Below are 26313 nucleotides of genomic sequence, written 5' to 3'. Positions count from 1 at the left end.
AGTTTTGAACAACAAAATAGGAAAGAAGCTTCATTTGGGGGGAATTAGGGCAAAAACATCTACATAAGCCAGAAAGAAATCTGCTGAAGTTTCACACAAAATTGAGTCTCAACCAAAGAGATAACCAGGAGGATGATGAGAATAACTGCTTAGTGTATTCCATATGAAATTCGTGGTGGTGCTATTGACTTAAATCTAGGCAGACGGGAAGTAAACTTTAGTCTCGGAGAACAATTCCCAGAACCAAGATGCGCTGATTTTGCCTGGGGTGGAGTTAATTTTCTTTATAGTAGCTAGTATGGGGCTATGCTTTGGATATGTGCTGAAAACAGTGTTGATAATACAGAGGTGTTTTAGTTGTTGCTGAGTAGTGCTTATACTAAGTCAAGGACTTTTCAGCTTCCCATGCTCTGCCAGGTGCACAAGAAGCTGGGAGGGGGCACAGCTGGGACAGCTGACCCCAACTGGCCAAAGGGATGTTCCATACCATATGGCGTCATGCTCAGCATATAAAGCTGGGGAAGAAGAAGGAAGGGGGGGACGTTCAGAGCGATGCTGTTTGTCTTCCCAAGTAACCGTTACGCGTGATGGAGCCCTGCTTTCCTGGAGATGGCTGAACACCTGCCTGCCCATGGGAAGCAGTGAATGAATTCCTTGTTTTGCTTTGCTTGCATGCGCGGCTTTTGCTTTCCCTATTAAACTGTCTTTATCTCAATTCATGAGTTTTCTCACTTTTACCCTTCCGATTCTCTCCCCCATCCCACTGGGGGGGAGTGAGCGAGCGGCTGGGTGGGCCTGAGCTGCCGGCTGGGGTTAAACCACGACACAAGATAACAGCAAGACAAAACATCACCTAAAACAATATTTAGTTGATAAAAGCCTTGAAAAGTCTAGACTTGGACAAAAGGCCCGAGTACAAACAGTCCTACAATACTATTGGCCCTTGCTAAACAAAAAACTTGTGACAATTGAACTCCAGGTGTTTAAAACCCAGCAATCTTTTCAGGAATTGCAGCGCACAGTATAATTAAAATGGCTCAGCACTTGCTGTCTGTTAGCAGAATCTGAAACTTCGAAACTCAGGCCTGAAGAGGGCTTGTGAGCCTTACCAGGCTTCTTAAACTATGTCAGCTGGTCTAACACAGCAAACGCAGGAAAGCCCTCTGTATTTTAACAGCAAGATATTTAAAAACAAGGCCTCTGTGTCATCCATGGTTACATATGGAAAGACATGGCTACACCCGGTAGAACTCATTCCACGCTTGACAATGTAAGTTCTTCACGTACTAGCTCAGCACCTTCCCCACCAGCAGTGCAGCTGGGTCTGTTAGGTTCATTACTTTTATAGTTTTATCTATCTGAAATTACAAGACAAACTGAAAAACAGGAAATTCTAATTAAACATTAGAAAACTTTTTTCCTCTGAGGGTGGTATGGGTTTGTAACAGTACTATACCCATGGGTATGTATCCACCGACCTCCACCGTGCTGTGATTCTGTGACTCCCTATTTCGTGTTCTATGGAAGATTTATGGAATAATTTAAAAACAAGACTTTATGTGGCCTTTGCCATAAGTACACGTATTGTCTCCGAAAGCACCTGTAAAAAGGCAGTCTCAGAATTCTTGTAATTATTTGATGCTTTAAAAATTATACAACTCAGCTCTTGGCTGAGGCATACTCTGTCACAGACTTTATCTTTTGCAACATTAGCTGTACAGGAAGTTACCCAGCAAACCCACACAGCCTGTCTACATCATACGGCCTTCACTGGTATTCTACATTTAATTAAAATGTAATAATTAGCTTCCATGGAGCCTGACAACAGATACAGACCTTGAAATCTGTCTCTCTGTTAGCATATGGCTGAACACACACGCGTAGAAGTGCTTTTTAAAATAAAGCAGTAAGTTCTCTCATTGAATGTGAAATACGGTGTCTTCCAAGGTATTTTTAGGTGAAAAGATGTGAAAAGCAAGTGAATGAAAACCAAATGTACACAAACTTTAAAAACCTTGCCTTACGAACACAGTATAAATCTTGTCATGCTAAAATTATGTACCTAAAATTTTACCATCGGAACAGACACATGCAAACTTAGTTGTTACCCAAAGAAAATCCTTTAGGAATCAGTTTATAGCCATGTATGTAAGATGGCAGTGCTTATTATAACTACGAGCTGCTTTGATTTATTTGAAGAAGCACAAGAAAGCATATGCAGCAAGCTCAGCAAATACTAAAAAGATCCCCAAACCAAACGCTACAACAAATTTAAGTTAATATCTCATGCTAGTATGATGGCAATAGCACGTGTGCCTCTGGGCACTACATCAGCAAGTTAAATCGTCTAAGAACAGGGCCTGGGTGCAGTTGTTCAAGCACAAGCAGGTGGTTACATGCATGCCAGGAACAGCTTGTCTCAGGTGAGAGTCAGCTTTCGTTAATGGTCTTGTTTGTGTCCAGAAGGCACGGAGGAGTTTTGCTGGTCTGGCCAACTATTTGCAAAAGGACCGGTCAATTTTCCTGTCGGTGCTACTCTCAATTTGAATACACTGCGGGTATCTTGTATGTAGATAGTGAACCACGTAAAGTCTATTTAAAACACTGAATTCTCTGTAGTCCGTAGCATTGTGCCTAAAAACGTTTGAAGGAGACTATAATTTTCATGACAATCAGACAGCCAGTATTTTAACCCATTTTTGGAGTTCAAGGCTGATACAACCTTCATACACAGAATATCCAGTATGTGCTTCTGTAATTCAATCAAGGACGACTTACTGGGCTATACCCATTTGCTTCCCTATACTGACGAAATCAAGAAATTCCACAGTTGCACTGAGAAAGATTATGGAGAAATGATTTAAAAACTATTAAAGACTTTGCCGATAAAATAATAAAGTCTAAACAAAATATTCAGATACAATGTAATATGTTTCTTTATTTTTTTTTAAATCCAATTTGTAAAGGTCCCTTTTTAAACAAAACAAGAACAAAAAATCAACACAATTCAGAGGGCTTATCTCATTTACCATATTCTTCCCCACCCTTCACTTATCATAACACAAAGCAGCAACTTATATTATTAGCGCTCATATAGTGCACTTATATGAATTTTGATTTATGTATTAAGCTTTAAATACAATGTATTTTCCGTGAGCATAGCCCAAAGAGTACACAACATTACATTTTCAAAGCATATGTTAAAAAAAAGGACAATAAATGTATATCCAAGACAGTCAAACTCAAATATTTTGACTTGGCAAATTCTCTAACAAGTAACAGCAATTTTAAACTGCGTACAAAGCAGAACAGTGCCAACATGCCTCCGGTCTGTGAGCTATGGTAAAATATCAAGCGTACATATAAAGGAGAGAAGCCAAAGAAAACCGCCACAAATTCAGAGCTAACCTGAGGCACACCAACTGCGACCGAACAAAGGCAGCCCACTTTCCCACTCTATAATGCAAAGAGCCCAACAACAAGGAGAAGCACTTCTACGCTACAGGAAGTGAAACGGTAACTTCTTCCGATTTTGTCTCTTGTTCAACAAATTTAAAGATGAACATCTAATTATACCAAACAAACGTACAAACTATAAAGTCAGAGAAGCTCCAGAAGATTGCCACTTTCAACCTTGCATAGTGATAGCTGGCATTGATATTGCTACCATAGCTTCAGCAGAAGATATGGAAAAGAAAAACCTTTACTTCCAAGTGATGCACATAGGTAACATTTTCTTCACAAAATTCAGTTAAACATGGGTTTAATAAAAGGGAAAACAGCTCTAAAAAGGGAAAGGTAGTGTTCACAAGCTTAGAAATAAAAAAATACAAAACCAGAACATTCCAGAATAAAAAAATGAAAATAATAAACATTCCATCATAACAGCACCTATTTTATCACTAAATAAGCCCCATACATGCAACAAACTACAACTATTTTATAAGGCTGTCAAATTAAAGGTTTACTTTTCATATAAACAAAGTGTAAAAATAGCAATAAGTTGCAATCTTCAAATTTAATGCTATGTGAGGATTTTGTCCCCCCAGTTTCATTTGGTAGCAATTTCAATATGCGTTTGATACAAAGGTCATTCGTCTAGGAACCGTGATACAAATACATTGTGCCTAGGACAGTATTGTCGTATCTCTGTTCAACCTTGACAGAATTGGAATGCTCAACAACACTACTAAGTTCGGGGATGCTTTCAGCAGTATCCCCAAACCCATGATAGTGTCCGTAGTGCAAAGTATCTCCAGGGTCTTCCACCCATGAGGGCCGGTTAGAAACACAGCTACTCGGGCTTCCGTTCAGATGTAGAGATCCACACATATCGGTGGAATTATTCATGGCTTTTTCCGGTTCCTCGGTGCCATTACTGGTATGAATTCGATGCCTACTGGGAGAAGTTATTCCAGGAATTATTCCGTTAGGTGTTAATGTTAAACACTCCTCACGCCTGGCATCCATCCCACTGAGCTGTTGTGCGGCGGTGAAATCCAAATGTCCATTGATGGCACATCCATTTGTCAGTGCATTCAATATGGAGCTACTGCTATTCATATCTGCATTAAGAAATACACCTGTCACCAACAATTAAGGATAAATTGAAATACATCAAAACGTCTCCACTATACTCCACTTATTTTAAAAAATGTTTCCATACACAGCTTTGAAAATAAATCTACCCTTTCTTTATTTATAACAATATAGGTAGTTCAAAGTAACGAGAGCTGACCAGTAAGCTTGCAGCATGGATTCTTATGTTGAAAATGCAGCTAGCTATCTACCTTCAATGTGTAAATATGCCTATATTAATCTTTGCAAAGACAATGTGAATTTCTCAGAATTTTTTCACTTAACTGTATGAAATAAGTGTAGCAGACAACATTCTGGGCAGTGTTTTGAAAGGTGGAACAAAAGGCATCCTTCCACCTTAACTGTAATGCCCTCTTGGGATGAAAGATTATGTACATACAAGAACTGAGTATCTGTGAGAGGGTGAAGGGTTGCTTTTTTAATTTTTCAGCTGTAATTTATCCGTGGTTCTCTTTTTTTCTTTTTAGTGGTAACTCTCATAGTACAGTATACACTGAAATAGGTCAAATAAAGAAATATTATGTTGGGGTGCTAATATAAAATGTTCCAAAGTTTCTTTATTCAGAAAGTACTTCCATTTATCTAGCAGCTTGCTAGATAACATACTAGGCAGGTTTGTATTTAATGGTAAGTTTATAATACCATCTGTACAATCCACATGCAAAATGCCATACAGTAGCAACCGCAGAGTGCACAGAAGACTAAAAAAGATTAGTAGTAGGAAACAAAAGTCTAAAAATGTGCATGCAAAAACCACTGACAACTGGTTTAAAGCAATTTCTCCTTTGAATTTAGCAATTAGTACAATAGTTTTTATTTCCATAAACAGATTTCATCAGTATGTCTGAAATGTATGTTTTTGCAGTGGTACTCAAAGTACTAGCACAAAAAATGGGTGATGTATTCTGCCTTAAAAATGCCTACTGGTAAAGGACATCTAAAATTTACATCTATATTGGTAAAGACGAGCAAGGCAAACATAGAAACTACAGACCTATATGGCGACATTTAAAGATTTTACATTCTGTTATTATCCTTGGATACATGCACATATGTTTATGTATACATGAATGCATAAACCAATGTGCAAAGTAGGACTGCATTTACTGCTTATTTCCAATCCAAGCCAGTAAGTCTGTTGGCAACTTCCCACATTTGTAAAACATTGGGTTCCTGTTTAAGTGACACGTAATGAGTACCACTGTTTGACAAGGAAGAATCTGAAGTTTTGGTTCTCTATTAGTCCTTCGCATGGGTATTATTTGAAATACGGATTACGATACTGATACTTCACATACAGCCATACATAATGCCAGGAAACGCGTTCGATTTGTAACTCACTGGATGTACTAACTGGAGTTTCCTGTTTAGTCCCTATATGAGTTAAAATAACCACATCAGCTGGACTCACTAACCACAAATTCTTATTGAAAGTGGAAAAAAAGCCCCAAACCCATCAAGACACCAAAGCTAATATTTCAGTGATGAAAACGCACAGAAGGAATTTCATATAGTGTTTATTAACTGAAAAGTGCAAAATTTTAACTGTTTAAATCCTTATAGGCTGGCTTTGCCAAATCAAATTAAATAAAAATGGCACTGCTGTTAGTTAATATGCAAAAGTAGGTAGTGAATAGTCCTAGTGATAATTATAGAATGTTATTATTTGTTAAAAATTAGCACCTATAGTAATAGAGTATATTTATGAAAGAATCATTTTTCCATAAATAAGAACACTTAGTCATTATCACTGGAATATATCATAGTCTACTTTTTAAATACTGATTATATATCTATATATGTATAGGTATATGTATATAGATTTATTCCTAATATATTAAAATATCTATTAATTATCATTCCCTTTGGTGAATCTGATCTGTGGTACAAAGCATCAACATATTTATCACAGAACAAACTAAAGTAAGAAATCAGTTTCAGAATATAATAATGCACTATCATAGTAACTCCATGCCTTTACCTACAAAGTGCATGGAAATAGCTGACCCAAGACAGTTTTAATCGAAACTCTATACACATCCTGGGGTTACCAAAAGCATCTTGATTAAGCAGCCCTTAAAAAACTTAGAGCATTAATATTAATACTAGTAACATTTTGATTGTTTCATGAAGATCGGTACAAAACACAAAAACTATTTTCCAAGGTACGTTAGTTCCAAATACTAGTTTAAGACCTGTGATGTCCAGTCTTTTATTTACATAAAAAAACTCCATAGCAGGATCCTGCACTTATATCATTGTGTCTGAACAAATTCTGAACACGATATATGTCTAGACTATTCTTTATACTATTTGTTGAACTGTTTTATAGTTTAGTTGTAACATACGTTATTTTCAAAGCTACATAAACGCTAGGATATGTTTCCCTATCAAGTCTTCTTATTAGCAATTAAATCTATTTAATGGAAATGAAATGAATAACTTAAATTATTTCTGGATTTCCTTTAACCTGAAATTATATCAACTAAAAGCAAGGCACAACGTAATACAAGCCTCAGGTTAAAAGTGAAACAGCCATTGTGGGTTTCTGTTTATCTGAAGTAATAATAAACTACTAATAAACCTTCTCTTTCACCATTACAATATATTGCATAAACCAGCTAATTTTAGATACCTACTAAACCCCCAATATAATGGGTGTTACAGCAATACAATAGTTTTCAAGACTCTAGACAACAATGTGCAAAAATAAAGGCCCAAGTTTTATACTTAAATTAAAAATAAAATGCATATTGATTCTTGCAACGACAAGGAGTTTGCATTGCAGAAACAGTGTATATTTCAATTTCTTTTGGTCCAACAGAAGTACCCTCCTGTTGTTTCGTGTCTTCAACCATTTGAATGTTGTTGTAGTTAACAGGAAACCGTCCACTCCCACCTGATACAACAGCAAACTCTCTATCGACGTGCATATTGTCAGCATCATCCTCAACTCCTCCATTCATCATTGGTATTAAGCCATCAAAGCTGTAAGCTGATAAAAGAGAGTCACATTTAGTCACTGGTGCACACCTGAAAACTCACCCAACAAACAGATGAGTACTTCGATTATTAAAACAAAAGCTTTTTACAAAGACATGTAAATTTTTCACGTCTGAAAGCTTCTGACACGTTTGAGATTCCAACTGCAGAATAAGTAAATGCTAAGTACTTGTCCATTCATATTAATCCCTCAAAATGGAGAATTACCAGCGTACTTATCAGACTTTGCACCTACATATTGAACACTTATTAGTCTGATGTACTAATAGATTGAATAAAGAGAAATTTAAGTTACTCCTATTTCGGCTTTACAGCTAGCGTGCCCAATAGATATAAAAAGCAGTCTCCATCTCAAACGTCTGCTGTCAGTCTGGACTGCTCCCTCTTTCACGACCAAGTGCCAGTTCCCAGTAACCCACCCCCTGTTCATACCAGACTGCTCCAGGGATCCCTTCAAGAGCTGGACAAACAGATCTCTCTTCCGAGAAAAGCTGGCAACTGGTTAGACTGCTGTGGGAAATGCTTTAATAAGCAAGATGGGCTCGACTTCACTACCTCGTATACCTACCAGCCAAGGCACTGCGCCAGTACTATCCCAGCACAGCCTGCGGTGCTCTCACACCGCCATTAACACACCTTTCTATACACACTGCACACACTCTTAACATGATGTTGTAATGTTAGTAGACTAACTACTAACTGTAATGTTAGCAGTCTACTTTAGTAGACTGCAAGGCAGCTCTCATTACCTTGGGCACAACAGACATTTTCATAAACTACTCATTTTTAAAGAACCTTAAGCAATAGCTGAAGTGTTTCAGGGCCAAAGAGATGACACAGTGCTTAAAGGAGACGAGGGCCCTTGGATCAGTGGGCTTCAAATTACTCTAAACCAGGAAAGGCAAGGCATTTTTTCTAGTTACGTAGGGGAATACAGCAGTGCAGTTTCATGCTGGCCAATTCAAGGGTACACCTGGCAATGCCTCCATCCCTACCTCTCAAAGAACACCCAAAAGCAGCCGTGCTGACGCTTGTGATACTGACATCGTCACATCACCGGTTGTGTACAGCAAGTCGGTACTGTGTGCAGCACGCACAGCACAGTGCAAAAGCCAACCTGCCAAGGCCCACGAGGCAGAGGGGCTGGGGTTAGGACTGTCACGAACACACCCATGCGGCCAGGGGGCCTGGTGTGCATCGTTATATTTGACCCTGTGCACCACCCTCCACCAGCCAGCCCAGGAAGCAGGGTGAAATTTCTGGAATTGATTTCAGAAAAATGGACGTCAAATCCAGCTACGTTTCTAAGTCAAAAGTAAAAACTACTTGGTGTACATTTTGAAAGTGGCCACTGATTTACTTCTGTTAAGTTCAGCTGCAGCCTTTGGAACTTGTATTATGTTTGAAGAGAGTAATTAGTTTGTATCACAGAATCTTGTGTCTCAGTGTTGCTTAACTGTGAGGTGGAAGGTTCTTTTCATACTGTGCACCCAATAGCAGATACATGTGTGTGCATATAAACAAAATCACATGTAAGTAACACCCTCCGCCCCCCCCCCCAGTTTAGCTATTCCAGGACAAAGGGTGAAGCACAGCTTCGGTATTTCTCTTCTTCCAACACTACTGCTTACAGGTTCTTGTAAGGGACATATACTGTGCCTGGTCACAAGAAGGAGTTTTTTTGAAAGCAGTGATTGTTCTCATCTGGGGTTTGGCCATCAAAACCTGACTCTTCCCTGCAAATACAGGTTGCCTGCACTCTCTCTGAACATCTGGAATCTCCTGTGCAAATAGTCTTTAAAGGACACCAGACCAGTGTGGTTTTGGTAAGGGCAAAAATACCACAGAATTGGGCTTTTGTAAAGACGCTAGCTAAGCACGAAGATGAACTGATGACGTCTCATTACCCACCTCTGTTGCCTACAAAGCGCCTCAAGAACAGTGATTCATTCTTACTCCAATAGACTTTTTACATTGATACAATATATATTACTGATGCTGATGTCTTTGAGGGCAGACACATCAGATTAGAAACTTCAGCTTCCGCGGTTGGGATGCATCTCTTAATGACTACAAAAACCTTCAAGCAAATGCAGCAAAGCTTTTGGCTTTGTTGGCAAAGGTCTTAAAAAATCATACTGGTAAAAATTTCAAAAATTACCTACTCTGCTTCTCTAACATCTCTACAATTGCTGAGGAGATCTCGTTCACGTAAACATATTGTGTATTTGTTTGCTCAGTGTAACTTAGCCACTGGACCAACTGTGTATGCTGTAAGGTAATGCAGATACTGCTATTTCATGATGACATACAGAATAAAAACAGCTAGCCCAGTGCCGGTCCCACAGATTGTGGGAAAATGCTACCTATTGACTAGATTGGGGCCATTTTCTGAAACTAAAAGAGATTGCTGGCTATGAACATTCGAAGGAATAGCTCTTCAAAGAAAAGATACGTATCTTTCACTTCAAGCAGTGCCTCCTGGTAACAGAACATGAATGCACTGAAGACATCTTTCTGTAGCTGTTATGGGCATCTGTATACTGCATAAGTTTTCTCATTCTATGTAGCTACTTAAGGACTTTATTCCTGAAAAGCAGTCTTGCATTTAATTGCATAGGCACTGTACTCCATCATGAAATTATTTATAGTTTAGACCAACTACATGAAGTAACATATCCCGTTTATGATCAGCTATGGGGTGCCCCATTAAGGCCTCTGATCCTGGTACAGTTGAAATGGTGGCTGGATAGCAAGTACTAAAGCAAATACTACAGTGTGTCAATATTGATGTAATTTATCTTGTCCATGTCATATTTAGAAACATTGTTTTGGTCTCAGCTCCCCTCTTGTCATCTGCAATTAAGCACTGTTTGAGCCCATTTTATTTGGCTGACTGAAAGTCACATCTGTTAGAACAATACAAATTTTAACTGTGCAGAAAGTGTGTTCAATGAAGACCTACAAAGTCCCTTTCCTGATGCTAGACACAGGAAAAAGAAACAAGGTTTGAGTGCAGAATGCTGCACTGTTTTTAGTAAGAATTTCATGGGATGACCAACAGAAAGGAAGCAGAGGATATTCTCTATCGTGTTATTCAAGGTGTTTATAAGATGTAAAAAAGATTTCTTCATACAGCCACCAAAAATATCTCTGAGGTTGTACTATCGCATCATTGCTGGCAGAGGAAGAAGCACTATCCTCAATGCACAAGGCTGAACAGGAATCCTTAAGGTTCATTCTAGTCTTACATCCTTTAAGATATCAGTTCCCCTGGGAACATGATCCTGGAAACTTAAGGTATGTTAACTTAGTGTCACAGACATAATCCCTCTCGATTTGAGAAACCTTTTTGCATTACATTTCTTTCATCCGTCTTATCTAGCAAACAGTTTTTGAATTGTGAATGAATCCTGAAGTGGAAAATTGCCATCAGAACATCCAGGCATCTTTGTGAATTAACACAACATTATGTGGCCCTCCTGAAGGAGAAGAAATTGAGGAAGGAGTAGAAGCAAATTTCAGCTCCTACTCTTCCACATACTATTCCTGGCATCATGTAACTTTAACACTCACTGGAAAGAGAAATTTCTGAACACACCAAGATGATGCCAGGGGGAATCGGGATCTTGTGGCATGGAATAACTGTATTCATCTGCTTCTTGTATTAATACGTAATTTAGATATGTACGTGAGTTTGTCAATAATACTCAACATCCACTCTGAAAGGCTTTAAAATGTTTATTTTCCTTTCTCAGCAACAGTATCACCCCATCCCTTTTACCTCTGGGGTCTCACCTTCCGTTCTAGCCTTCTTTACTCCAGCAGACTCCGTATCTTCAAAGGATCTCTTTCGACTTGTCCCACCACTGAATGGATTGGGACCTGCACTCTGATGAACACCATTTAAGGTGCCATTGCTATAGAAACGATTCAGTTGACAGTTCTGGAGGTTCAAGAGAAACTGGGCACATTCTTGGAAGCCCTGGGTATGTGCAAGGTCTGCTGCTGTCAGGCCACTGGCATTTCTCAAGCTGTACAATACAAAGAAACTGAATTACACTCATTCATCAAGCTAGCTTGCTGCTGCTGCTGCCCTTACTGACTATCTATCTGTTGGTGATGAGAGAAAACATACACTTAGCAAATTTCCATTAAGAAATTAGTTATCAATCTTAGTTTTATAACTAACTTAACTTTTCGCACATATATCTGACTTCTAAGCAAAATTTGGGAGACAATACACTTTTAAATAAAATCAATATACTATGTGCCTTAAAAAAAACATCTTCCTATTTAAACTTCTCAAAATGCTTTATTCTACAATAGTCTGAAGCATCTGATCTTTACATAAACTTCAGACTAATTTAAGCCTTGAATTTTACCATCTTCTGCAGTTTATTCTGCAATCTATTGCTTTAACTTGAGCAAAAGATCAAATACTCAAAAACAAACTTAACATGACTTGGCAATTGTCCATGGCATTCTGGTTTCTAAGGTAACAACAACATCACTATTCTTCCTAACAATAAAATATATACATATATAGAAAAAGATAGATAGATAAAGATGCTATACTTAAGTTATGCTTTGCTTATAATTTTTTTTTCTGGTTTGTTTCTCATTTCAAAGTGTGTGACATCATAAGTGCTGGGACTTGCTTTGTTATTTGAACCAAGACTTTTCCATGCACGAGAGAATGGCTCTAAATTTTGAATATTCTAATGCATCAAGGAGATTATAAATGAAATCAGGTAGGACATGTAGAGATGTAGAGGTTTAATTTGAAAGAGTGCTGTATCACATGCACTTACACAAACATACAGTATGTCTGTGCTTAGAAATACACGGTAACTTCATCAGTAAGTGCATAAAAGTGGAGACGAGAGGCTAGAAATGACAAAACTAGATTGTGAAGCGAAAGATGCCAATAAATCTTTCCTAAGTTTTTTCCGCCTTTCCAGACAGAACTAGTCAGAAAACTGAATTTTGGTTTCTTGGCTTCAGTAGTCTAGGCAAGTCCATTACTTAAAAATCCAGAAACAGACCAGCCAACAGAATAAGAATTCAGAAGACTAACAGACCTGATTCTGTTGAAACTCACACGAAGTGGAAAACAACTCACTCCAGCTCATGCAAAGAAAACAAAGAACAAAGCCCAGCTTTGCTTCCTAGATCACTGCAACTTATCTGCTATAAAAATGAGACTAAAAAAAAATCTTTGGAAACTATTACAGAAAGACTAATTCCATAAACGGATACAGCTGGATTACATAAAATTCAGAAGAATAAGTCAAAATACTACAGAATCAAAAAAATCATTAGGCTAGATCAGGGTAATTTCATTCCATACTACGATATTCCAAGTCAACATTTACTTGGACTACTAGTAAAAATCCAGAGAACAGCAGCCAACAGTGGTCTAGAAAGTAAGACTGGAAGACTGAAAAACCTAGTTAGTCAAAAGAAATGAAACCTCAAGGTAGAGGTATTAGTTTCGAATACCTAAAAGATAGCTGCAAAGAGAATAATCTGTTCCGTGTGCCCACTGCAGGCAGTATATGAATGGGATTAACATGAACAAAGCGTATCTGAAGTTAGGCATTAGGAGAAAGTTTCAGAGTATAAAGGTTGCTGAATCTCCAGAGGGTTCTCTTCCCCCCCCTTGTTTTAAGAGCAGATCATGATTTCAGAAATTCTACAACATACAGTCAATCCTTTCCCAAGCTGAACTAGACGCCCTGTTGATGTCCCTGCTAACCAACATCCAATGCTCTTTTGGTAGTTCTCATTTACTTGTGTAGCGGCATGTGGATGTAACACAACGCAACTACAAGTTAAGAAACAGAAATTTCAACATATCCGTTTTGGACAAAAAGAACAGTTCAGTGCTCTGAAATCTGTTTTAAATTTGTGAGCCCCAAAAGGACAGTGAAGGAAATCTCGTTTAGATTTTTAGCAAATTGAAGTTACACAAAGATAAAAATGACCAAAACGATATGGTGTTGACCGACCACCTAATTTAATAAAACTTCAAGGAGTAAGTAATTCTATTACTTAGCAAATGTTACTGAACAATATCTCTGCTTTGAAAAACAGACTGTAAGACAGACTATATTTAAGTCACCATTTCCCAAAGGAATGCAGATATAAGTTGCCAGAAGCATTTGGAAATGTACAAAGATGCAAGACTACATGACCAAACTCTGGGAAAAAAAAGTTACATTTCCCAGAAACAAAATAAATTAAGTTAGTGTTTGTCAGATTTTAAAATGTAATGACCTTTGATATTTTTAGATCTGTCCCCTTCCCACCTGTCCTGGTTTCGGCTGGGATAGAGTTAATTTTCTTCCTAGTAGCTGGTATGGTGCTATGTTTTGGATTTAGCATCAGAATAAAGTTGGTAACACACTGATGTTTTAGTTGTTGCTAAGCAGTGCTTATGCTAAGTCCAGGACTTTTCAGCTTCCCATGCTCTGCCAGGCACACAAGAAGCTGGGAGGGGGCACAGCTGGGACAGCTGACCCCAACTGGCCAAAGGGACATCCCATACCATATGGCATCATGCTCAGCATAAAAAGCTGGGGAAGAAGAAGGAAGGGGGGGACGTTCAGAGTGATGCTGTTTGTCTTCCCAAGTAACCGTTATGCGTGATGGAGCCCTGCTTTCCTGGAGATGGCTAGACACCTGCCTGCCCATGGGAAGGAGTGAATGAATTCCTTGTTTTGCTTTGCTTGTGTGCGTGGCTTTTGCTTTCCCTATTAAACTGTCTTTATTTCAACCCATGAGTTGTCTCACTTTTACCCTTCTGAGTCTCTCCCCCACCCCACGGGGGGGGGGGGGGGGGGGGGGAGCGAGCGGCTGGGTGGGGCTGAGCTGCCAGCTGGGGTTAAACCATGACGGTACCTCTTCCTGAACAGCTTACTCTTAACAGGTAGACAAAGATGTACTTGTTCTACAGCAGTATTTTGTAAGTACTGCATATGTTTTCAAGGGACTCAAGCACATTGGATGTAACATTCTTGCTTCTGAGAGTTTAGAAATGCCTCCCTTAAAAATCTCAGTCTGAATTTAGCCTATCAATGTCAAGAGAACTTCCTGTGTTCAGAAGTTAGTAATGAAAAAAAGAGAGGGGGAAAAAAGTTAAATAAAAGGAGATTACAGGATCTAGATGACTCTAGAAACAGGCTGGCCAACTGCTACGAAAGAAAACACAACTGTTAAGTTCTCTGCTGCCTCTCAGTGGGAACACTAATTTTCTTTAGTTGATTTTTCTAGCCTCCTCTAGGAGGAAAATCTGTCAGTGGGAACACAAAAGGCAGCAAGAGCTAGCCGTGCTATACTAGCTCATCATAACAAAATGCAAGTAATCCAAGAAAAAATTACTAACTCAATTAGCCACATGCACAAAGTAAGAAAGAAAATGCTCTTAACAGGTATCAGAGTTTTACCAGACTGGAATAGTTTTATGGATTTCCAAAACATGTAGAAATACTGCCATCACTGTGAGGATTCTGAGTGTATTACAGAAAAATACAGTCTTATACAGTCCTCCCAGAAACCCTAAAGTGGAGTACTTGAATGAATTAAAAAGCTAGGACATCTACTAGACCATTCTTTAAAAGCACCAATCTGGACTTGGAGTGGTACTACCCTGTTACAGCAGTAGTTACAAGGAACTGGGAACACATCTATTACTAAATTTGCAGTGTACAGTCTACCTCAAATGCTGACAATGTCTGAAAATGAAGCAGCTACCTCAGCTTAGTCCATGAGCTAAGAATATAAAAGCCACTACTGTAAACAGACTCCATTAGAGGAATGAAAATAGAAATGGTTCACTGCCCCAACTACACGTAAGACTAAGAGGAGTTCAATCTCTCATGTGTAATCCCTATGTCAGTCCTTGGTTATGAACTGCAATTATATGTAAACTGACCATCAAGTGAAAAGAAGAGGTAACTGAAGATTCATCTGGCTATTAAGTAGACTACATATGACATGGACTGCATGGTTAAAAAAAATAAATAGACAAGCAGGAAACTCAAAGAGGTAATCACTATATTTAACTACTTCAGTTATGAGATGTCCCTTGAAAGGTGTTTCTATTCATTTCTCATAGCTGCCTACATAAAGAAAAAGGATTTGAGCAGGTAAAGGATATTATAACTGAAAGTAACTTCAAGACCTGGCCTGTGAAAGAAAAGCAGTGGAAAAAAAAAATGTAAACTGTTGGACAACATGGATGGAAATACCTCAAAATTTCATGTCTCTTGAAAAATCTTCTCTTCCACCAACCCTCCATTTTTTATAAGTTAAAAATCCCTTCAGTACTAGTTTTGATCTTTTACCCTAAACACCTTGAAATAGCAGAAGCTGCAAAGCTCAGAACACACTGTTTGATTCTGTTCTGTTGTTGCTGACACTGTTTAAATCTTCAGGCAAGCTGCCCTTTTGTTACTGCTAATCATACAGTAAATATGACAGCTCTATTTCTGTAACTGCATTACTCAATTTAAAAATGAGTAAGGAAATTTCCTGCAGGTTTTGTGGGTGTTTTTTTTCTTTTTTGTTTCTGTTTTGGGGTTTTTTTTCCCCAACAAAGATGTCAAACTTGAGGACAAGCTTATGTTTCTTTTCAGGCTTTTCCTCTGAGCTAGGCTACCTAGCTGAAACAAGACTAGGCAAATAACAAGGTACATAGACTGATATTTTTCAAAGATGGTCTTATGAAGGAAGAAGCTACCAGCAAGGAAGGTGCGGAAGGATGGAAAAAGTCGTATTAAAGAAAAGACAATCAGGCTAAGCCTTGAAAAATTAAATGCATTTTATGATTAGTCAGTCTTCTATTAAATAGTATTCATTGACTTGGTGCAGTATTTTCTAAAGGTTGGCCTAGTTACTGTCAAAACAGACAGCTGTGCTCCAAAAACTTAATTCCCTCTCTCTCCAATTAAAAAAAAAAGTAAAAAAAACCAAAGGAATCTCTGAAGGAGGTCAGTCCAGCTACAGGAACAGGTGGAAAAACTGAAGAAAGGACACTGAAAACTAAAGCTCTGAAAATGTAATTCCCTTTCTGGCACCTACTCTAGACAGGAACATACATGAAGGCTTGAACTGACAAACGGGAGAAAAACTCCTTACCTAACCTTGCCCAGGACTACATGCAGTTTTGGTAAGTGGCCAGAAAGTCAATTCACTCTGTGTTTAGAAAACACATACCTTGCATCATTTCCAAAGCAATTCAAGTATTTGAAAAACAAATGAGTCCTGTTAAGATTCTTTAATTTAGCAGTATTTTTTTGCTTTATAGTTTATTCATTATTTCCATGTCATTCTTATTACTAGAAACAAATTAGAATCATGAAGCATGATACTATTTACCCTCAGCCTTCTTGTAGGCTAAAATCCAGGAGCTAGGAATGATAAAGACATATTGTTTTCCTCAAAGTACAGAAGTATGAGATGCTAATTCCAAAGCAAAAGAAGAAAGACAAAAGTAATCAGAAAGATACATTCTCATATGATATTCTAAATAGAAAAAAATCCATCAGAAAAGTTGATGACAGTCTGGATATGGACGAGTAGAAGTAGGTGATCTTGAAGTTCCTTGACAGATGACATTTAACACTTGAATTGTTCCATAGTGACAGGTGTTTCGTAAATAAACTCAAAACGTACACTGTTATATTAAGAGTTAAGCTCTGACTTTTGTATATACATTTATTCACACACCTTCTACAGGGCTTAAAACAACACTCTCACAACATATTTTTCTTCTTCCATCAAGTGATGTCCACAGGCAATCTTCAAAACTGACTATTCTTGGCATGAAGAGGACTTTTTTATTTTAAATGTTTTTCTCCCTTCAGTTGACATCATCAGAACTCCCATTTTAAAGGCCCAGTTCATCTGACAGTCCTGGTATCAAATTAAAGCAGCTAGACAGAGGACACTGATGAAGTATATGTTTATATCTCCTTCTTCTGAAATGCTTTTAAAAGTGTTGGCTGTGAGCGTAATTAAATTGTTCTCCAAAACCAAAAGAGATAAATATGTTATGTAACCAAACAGGATTGGTGTACAGGAGCATCAAATTAACTTTCAGTTTAGCTTTACTTTAGGAGGGTTTTTTTATTATTTCAATCTAACCACAACTTGTTGTTTTGAGAAGTTCACTAAAGGAAGGAAAAAATCTGAGGCAAGCTCTCAAAAAATATGCAAGACACATCCACTATGATTAAGTTACAGAAAGTAAAAAAAAAACAACCAAAAAAACCCCCAACCTTAGAATTGTTTAAATATAACTACCTTCGTGTAAGAAAGATTTACTTCAAGCTACCTTACAAAATTTATTCTTAGAAGGATCTGTAGAAAGAAAAGATAAAGACTTGTGCTTCTTGCATTGAATTATAAATTATACTGAATTTAGTTAGAAAGAACTTGATTCTAAGTTGTTTCAATTATTCATATTTTTGATACTTATTGGAGGAAAAAAGCAAGTACATTTCTATGTGTCTGTAACATAGAAATATATTTGAAATACACTATCTTCCACTTATAATGTCACATACCTTGAAAAACAAAACGTTTGCTACAAAAAGTCAACAGTAAATCTTTTTGAAAAAAAAACATTCATATATGTAAAAAAAGTCCCCTAAATGTTTAATTTTAAATAGTGATTACATCCCCTACAGCTTACTGTGTTTTTGTTAATGCCATGCGACAATCTAAGAAAATAAACCACAGTTTTCGTATATCAATGTAATATCTGTTAAAAAAATACTGATCTCAACTTATCTATTGTTAGTTTACAAATAAAAATGTAGATAAATGTAAATTAGGGTAAGCAAAGCATGCAAATCTATAGATTCTATATCTGAATTCCTAGATTAGCATTAAAACCAATCACCGCAACAAATACCTCAACAGTATGCCTTGTGTGCAGAAAGGAAGCGATACTGAACATTCAATGCCACAACTGTAAGGTTTTCGGAGAAGCACCTGTGGCAGTTTCAGCAGTTTCTATATGGAATGCTCCCCCTTTCTAGGATTACTTGAAAAAATCAAGTCAATTCGAATTACGTAGCTGTAAAACATTGACATGTGTAGTTTTTACAGTTTCAGAATCTTCTGTTTGATTTAAACGGGCAATGGTGCATAAACAGGAAACTTATATCATAAGGGATCACATATTTGCAGGCAACATTAAGATTAAAAGTTACATTAACATACATAAAGTGCTGTAGCACATTATTCAATATGTAAGCCATTATCATGTGACCACCTTAACAACAAGATACTAAGCCTTTTATGCCTTTAAAGCATTATTACTTTCATCCTGAAACCAATTTGTCAGTTCTTCACTGAAATTTATATAGAATGGATTAAAATTACCGGTCAACTCATGGCTTCAATTACTTTAAATTTAGTAGGCTGTATCTCAAAAGAATTAGTAACTATTCCTATACAAAAATTAGCAGATACAAGGATTAAAACAAAACAAAAGAAGAAAGAGAAAAAAAAGATCAGAACACTAAAACGCCCACAGTGAGAAAAAAACGTTTCCTACATAAACATCAGTATACTAGTGTAAAATTTCTAAAGCAAAATGATTTTAAAATACTAAACTTTAAGTGTTTTAACCCTTTGGTGTCCAAATACAAAAGTTGTGAAATAGTTTCAAACGTTTTTTTTCAGATACCAAGAGAAAAATATTCTTAACTAAACAGACGTGTGTCACTGCTGGGGACAGCTATAAAAATTCATGCTAGAATTACATACTGGGCATCTACAAAAGCACAAGTTGGTGCCAAGTTTTTATTTGACAACAAAACATGTGGCAGCTGAAATTATTTTAGACTTTTAAAACAATGGTAGAGTTTCTCAGAACATCCTCCAAAATCATAACAAGGTGAATATACTGGAAAGAAGGAAGCTCTTCTTTGTGAAGCCACTTTTTTCACATCAAAATCAAGGTTCACTACGCATTATGCAGCTATAATCAGCTCTTAGATACTTCAACTCATGACTGAGCAAATGCTGGCAGAAGAAAGAATTCATTAACCATGGTAGGCAACATTAGAATTACTACAAGCATCACCATCAGGCAGTGATTTATTGCTGCATCTGTATTCCAGTTTACATGCTTTAAGAAAGACCTCAAACAGTAGACTTCGATTTTCAGTATCTTTCATAAAAATGATTCACATTTCCAAGTAAACTTTTGCCTGAACAATACAGGCCTACCTGACTTTGCCTTGTATCAGCAATCAACAGTATTTATAAGTTCATATCCGATTATGTAAGAAGCAATTCCTAAACACAACTCAGAAAAGGAAGGTATGAAAGGCTATGGTAACTCTTAAAAAAACAGTCTGATTGCAATACAGCATAACAGAAAAGACCTTCCCTATTAAAATGAAAATAAGTATCTCCTAGATCACTAGCAAAAATGAATTGCAAACAAGCTTCTTTTTAGTACTGCAGCCACTTTAAGTCCAAAGACAATTTCAGAGTTACTTAGCCAGGCAACTTTATGAAAATGAGAACTATCATTGCTGCTGCTATCATATTTCTGGAAAGAGAACAGGAATTGCAGATAAAGTTGCTTACAATGAGGAAAGCATTATGGAAGACTATTAAGGAAAGGTTCAGTGCAAACTCTGACTTGAAATGATAAACAGCCTTGCCAACGCAGATTCTGCCAAGATGCCTCTAGTAGCAAATAAAACCATGTTATTTCTCCTCAACATACCAACTGAAAACCAGTGACTACAATTAGAAAAATTAAGAAAGCAAGCTTCTCTCAAATGTGCCAAGCATGGAAGAAAGTTCAAGAGATTTAGTACAAAAAGCATGGACAGTAAGAGGTTGGCAATAAAACTAAAGAAAAGAGGTAAATGAATTTTAAAGTATTTTTGTGCCAAACAGGGAAAAAAATCAATAATGAAAGGACTAAAGGTATTAGATGGATTCATTATTTTCCCATAATAGGCACGGAGAGGGAGACTATCAAAATATACAGGATTTCATTTTTTGTGACAAAAGTAACTTGATGCTCTTACTCAAGCAGACAGAAGATCTTTCGGATTAAGAAACCGCTGAAGTGCATAAAACCACTTTGAAAGAGCTCCACAAAAGAGTTTTTTCAACTTAGATTTTCTTCCATTTAGAAGAAAAAATTATCTACCATGTATAGGCAACTTCAAGCGAAATACAAAGAAGGAAACAGAAGCTGAAACAGAAGAGTAACATTTTCCCTAAGTTATAGTTGTCAAAGTTCTTCCAGGGTTTGTTAAGCCTCCATGCAATGAGATACATCTTGTAACCTGTAGCACATGACACACATTAGAAAACTTTTCTGACCAACTTGAACATGTTCTGGGCCATGCCACAACTGCCTGATATTTTCTGTCCAGGTTCAAAGGTACTAGCTGAACTATTATTAACTTTACTGAAAAGACACAAACTAGAATAGCAAACAAAATCCAAATCAACACAGAAGTTAGAGCAAATGTGCTGCAATTAACAATTTTCTCATCACATATCCAGTCAAAAAGTATCAGCAGATCAAGCACAGCACCCATACAGACCATCACCACCATTGATGTCTGGATTAACCATCAGAACTAATCAGACTACTGCATTTGGGAATATACTACACCCTTGTTTCTTCCACTGTATCTAACTTGCACTCTGGCCAAGTTCCACTTCATAACACTTTGGTTTCTCCACCTGACTTAACCGCACCCAGGTTTCTGTTGCCAGTAACAGCTTATCTTACAGAAAAAAATAACCTATCTGAAGGGAAGCTGCACAGTGAACATTAGCACAGTATCGTATGTGAAGGCAAGATCACTCCCAACAAAAAATCCTAACATTCCTGTCAGAAATCTGAGCTATCCTCATTTAAAACTCTTGGTAACACTTCAGTGTTCTTTATCCAGCTCTTTTGTACCGAAGAAAAGTCGAGAAACCAGTGCTATAAATCACAAAGGCTCATCACTAATGAATAAGCTTCCCTTATCAAGCTGACCCATATACTGTGAACTGTTTATGTTCCAGAAAGGTCACAAAATATCACTGCTTTAATGAAGGATTTAACTTTATTCATAAAAAGTATAACCTCTCACATTCTTCTCTATTTTTGAACTGATGTCAGTAACTACTGTTGTTATTCCATCCCCACTAAGAATAATCCACTCTCAAACTGAACAGGAACTCAGTGGTAAGAGTTTGCCTCAGCTTCCTGCAATTATTCAGAACAGCTGTAACTGAAAACTACCCTTTTCCATCCTGGTTTACTGCAAGACTCAGCCTCTCTCTTCCACCTTTTGATTTATCAGTTATCCATGCATATACCTTCTGCTTTAGTATTTCCAAATCTTTCCTTGAGACTAAATCTGAATTACTGCCTTACTTCATGGTCACAACCTCCTACAAACCATGTTAAGTTCTTCTACAACAATGGCAATCGAGTGTGAAACCAAACATGGAAGAAATTAGCAAGCTTTACGTGTAATTATTTTGCAGGAGAATTAGAGTTTCACCACTGAAATGTACAAACCACTTTGACTTTGCCTTTCCGTAAGAATTTACATAAGGCGGGAAAGGAAGAATGAATTCCAACGCCTGTAGCCTCCATACTGCAGAATGGAGTCTACTACAAGAAGACTACAGTGATGGCCCTTAAAATGCTTGTTATATACAATGATAAAATGCTTGTTTATATACAATGAAAGAAGAACAGCCAAATTTTTTCCTCAACTATACTGCACTATCTAATAATGCAACAACAGTAGTTAATCCAGCAGTTTAACTGCTATCTGGGGAGCAGACAATCAGGTTTGCAAAAAGAATCACATATGAAGTGGTCCGAGTTTGAAAAGTACCAAACAGATTATATAATATACTAATTAACAGATAAGAACCACTCTGTTGAAAAAGCACCTAAATCCTATTCCTAAATAAATAATCAGGAAGAACCTAAAGCATTGTTCTCAAGATGAGGTTAGTGACCATCAGAAAGTAGGATGTTGATTCTTCTACACTGAATCAATGTAGCAGTACAGCTTCTCAAGTAAAAAGATGACATAGCAATGGCACTTCACAAGTATGTTAACACCAGAAATGGACTGCAGTTCAGTATTATAAGTTTGGTAGTTAAGTTAGCTAGGTAAGAAAAACAAGCAAATGCTAAAAACCTAGAAGTATCTGCTAAGATTTTAAGAAATCAGGAAGAAATCCAGAAACTAATGGAGATCTCTGAACCCTGAGACCCTTCAAGAGAACAAGCCATGGAAGTTTCCCCTCCAGACTGAAAAGGAATTGAGGGTTTACAACACAAAGGAATGGCTGATTTCTGCGTTATCATCATGAAATCTACACATCACTCTTCTGTCTCTTCACTAAAGGTGACTGAATTTCAGAAAGTCAAGAAGTCTCAAAAGTACAAATGAGAAGAACAAAAGCTGAGATATCACAAGAGTGGTCATAATTAAAATGTGAAGAAGACTTCAAATAGAAATGTGTTACAAGAATTTCACAAAGGGCAAATCCAGCAGTACTAACACAATTCACATTGGACAGATTTCCATTATGGAGGATGGAAAGCAGTTGTGAAGAAGAAAAAATAAATGAATGATGCTTTTTTTTAAACAACACAATGCAGTTCATGACACATGAATTTGCAAAGAATAATTACAATTAAGCTGCTGCCAAAGAATGAGAATAAACTTTTTGCTGAAAAACTAAATACCAGAGATAGGACATTTCTGGCATTACAGAAGGAGTGAATTTACACATTCAAATGAATGCAAGACAGCTTTAATGAGAAAGTGGATGAAGTGTCTGCCTAAACTAGATCAACATCACGATATGAATCTGTCATCTGGTAGAAACAGATGTACTAGTATATTTATCCCAGCACATCAGTTATTCTCCCCAACCCTGGAGACCAGAGTATAAGGAACCAGAAAGGAAAGTATCTCTTTGGGATCTTGTAGCATCCCATCATGGTACACAAATCAATTTTTCAAAAAACCTCAAGATTTCTGGCAGGGAAATAAAAAGCCTTCCTATGCTACTATTCAAACATCTTGATCAGCAAAACTCTGAAGCAAGCAAGTACTTGTGTTCAACTGGATGGATGCATACCAAGCCACATCCCATCTCACAAGTTACACTTCTCTTTATCCCAGGATAATATAGTGTTTGAAACTTCTCTCCTAGCTCTAAAGCAAGTCACTAAGGAACACACAACTGTTCAAATGACAGCTGCAGAAGAATTTTTATTCAGAAATAAGTGGACGCAATGCACAAGTGAACTGGATGAAAACAGACATGGAACTGAAAGAAGTTCAAAACAGTATAATTAACAGCTGCATCTGCTTATTTTCTTTTTATTCAACAGTGTCCTATGTTTATAGCTGAATTTTATATTTATATATATGCTGTGATGCAATCTGTGTAACTATATTAATGCCCAGCATTCCAAAAAATAGTGTAAAACAGCAAAACAAAACATGGCACCAAGAAGGCTTTTCCTCCATAGAGTTGTGGACACTTGTTTGTCACCATGATAAATAATACACAATCAACCATACATAAATTGCATAATTATGCTTTTTAGTGAAAATCCAGCAGTTATTATGGATACTTTAAAAGGTACTATCCACATTAAAAAGTCAGTTACACAGCAAACCTTTTCACTCATATGAGGACATTGTGACCACCTGCTTCCCCCTCTTCAAGGGTCCATGAATACCATAGTTAGTGGAGCAACCATTTTTATGGCTGTAGGACATACTGTGCACAGAATATGCTTCAGCTAAAATGAGAAGGTAAATACCACAAAAAAATCAAAATATTTTCACTAGGGTACAATTATTATTTTTTAATATTATTAAAAATTTACACAGGAATAGAGACCCAAATTCTCTCTCATCAATTAGGAAAACAATGCAACAACTTAATGAAATTTAGAGACTGCAACATACTGTATTTCTCTGTAAAAGCAATACACTAACAAGCCTGAAATAAAGTAAACTAGAACAATTCAAGTGAGGCAATTTTATTCAAACTAAAATTCTTACTTTTATCCTTACTGGACTATTGTCAATATTCTTTGGCTTCCAATATAACCAAAGGAGTGAATAAAGTAGAAATGCGGTCAACACTGATATCAAAGATTACACTAGTCCAAGTTACTTCATTTTAACAGCAGTATTTCAATAATCACTCATTAATAAAAAATACATTTCTTGCAATATTACACTACTGATTACTAGTGTTCGTGTAATAATGAAATCTTAACATCCCTGTTCTACTTTCTATAAAAAAACTAGGGATGGTGCAATACTTGATGTATACTATAAATATCAGGTATAAGCAGTATATTTGACTATTTGCAGTCACAAGGGATATTCTCTGCATCTTCACGTAACTAGATTTTGATACTGTAACTATGAAGAAATAAAGAAAAAAATGGATTAGAAGATCTAATCCCCATCAAAAAAGGCCATATTCACCATCAGTACAGATCAGCACTTTAGTTCTAGTTAGTGCTTAGTTCCGTATTTAACAAAATTCTTGCCTTGGTCCTATATAGTCAATTATCTTTTCAGTTAATATATACAAATTAGAACTCAAATGTATGGATAAAATCCCTCTCCTTTTCTTCTAACTGAAGCCATAAAAAAAAGGAGTCGAAACTTTCAGAGCATCTATATTTTCAAGATGTTACAAGTCAACATAACCATTAGAGATATGGGGCCAGTTTTCAAACCCCGATGACCCAAAATTAATCCATGTCAAATGCATATACATGGATATGGCCTAATTTAACATACTGAGCCTGGAAACTAGATTCTATGGAAAAAAAGAATCACCTCACCCCAATCAGTCAATAGCTAGCTCTCTCGGGTGACAGGGCCAAGTCCTAATCCTCTAAATGACTAAACATGGGTTGCTCCACCAGCCTATTGCATTTACATCCCTGATTTTACCATTTCCTGGATAGGATTTGATATTGAATTACCTATAGAACTTGTGACAGTCTATCCTACTGAAACACAGATGGAATTCTAAGTTAGAAAACTGAGAATTCAAATAATTTCCTGTTCACTAAAACTGCTATAAACCTACGCTACTTCTGCTGCAAATAGGTTTGGTCAAAGGCAAATATCACTCTCCAAGTTTTACAGAAATGTTTTGCCTATGGCTTGCAAATACGGTGTTTAAAAACAAAATTATAGTTCTGTAAGTTAAAGTTGCAGCCACATCTCCAACCACAGTTACTCAGCTACTTATGTTGAAAGTCCTATGGATGTAACACGTCCTCTTCTTTACATCAGACTCTTAACTCACTCATTTCACATTGTTTATGCAGTTCCACAACTTCTCTTTTGATTGAATACTTCGTAGAAATCACAAGATTACATACTAATTGATGATGATAATTAAGGTTTGCTCAATTCCACAGTAAATTTGAATCCAAGTTTATCTTAAGATATCTGAAAGTGAGTGCAAAATGGGAATTTATAAATTTAAGACTGATTTCATGAACTTGTCGATAACTGAGACAGCTGCATAAGTTATTTCAGTGTCATTTTTCTATGAAGCAATCTCTTCATATAAAGCAATTTTTTCATTACTATTAACTTAAAAGGTACTATATTTCCTGAATACTCTATGATACCATTGAAAGAG

The 26313-nt window shown here is 36.9% G+C and overlaps 1 protein-coding gene across 2 annotated transcripts in view; it reads right to left on the bottom strand.

Moving 5' to 3' along the window:
• Positions 1–2918: 2918 nt before the first annotated feature.
• Positions 2919–26313, bottom strand: part of ANKRD10 (ankyrin repeat domain 10) — a 39529-nt gene continuing 16134 nt past the window's right edge. The window contains exons 4-6 of one of the 2 annotated variants that reach the window (XM_072849862.1): positions 11401–11636; positions 7499–7594; positions 2919–4583 (exon numbers count right to left, since the gene is read on the bottom strand). In XM_072849862.1, coding sequence (XP_072705963.1) covers positions 4099–4583; positions 7499–7594; positions 11401–11636 — 817 coding nt within the window. In that variant the 3' untranslated portion in view covers positions 2919–4098. The remainder of the gene's footprint in view (positions 4584–7498; positions 7595–11400; positions 11637–26313) is intronic. The other variant, XM_072849863.1, reaches the window with a different exon arrangement.

The sequence above is a fragment of the Ciconia boyciana genome, chromosome 1 (genome assembly GCF_034638445.1).
Source record: "Ciconia boyciana chromosome 1, ASM3463844v1, whole genome shotgun sequence".
Classification (NCBI taxonomy): Eukaryota; Metazoa; Chordata; class Aves; order Ciconiiformes; family Ciconiidae; genus Ciconia; species Ciconia boyciana.
The sequence above is the reverse complement of the archived record's forward strand: the minus strand, read 5'-3'. Positions and strand labels throughout refer to the sequence as shown.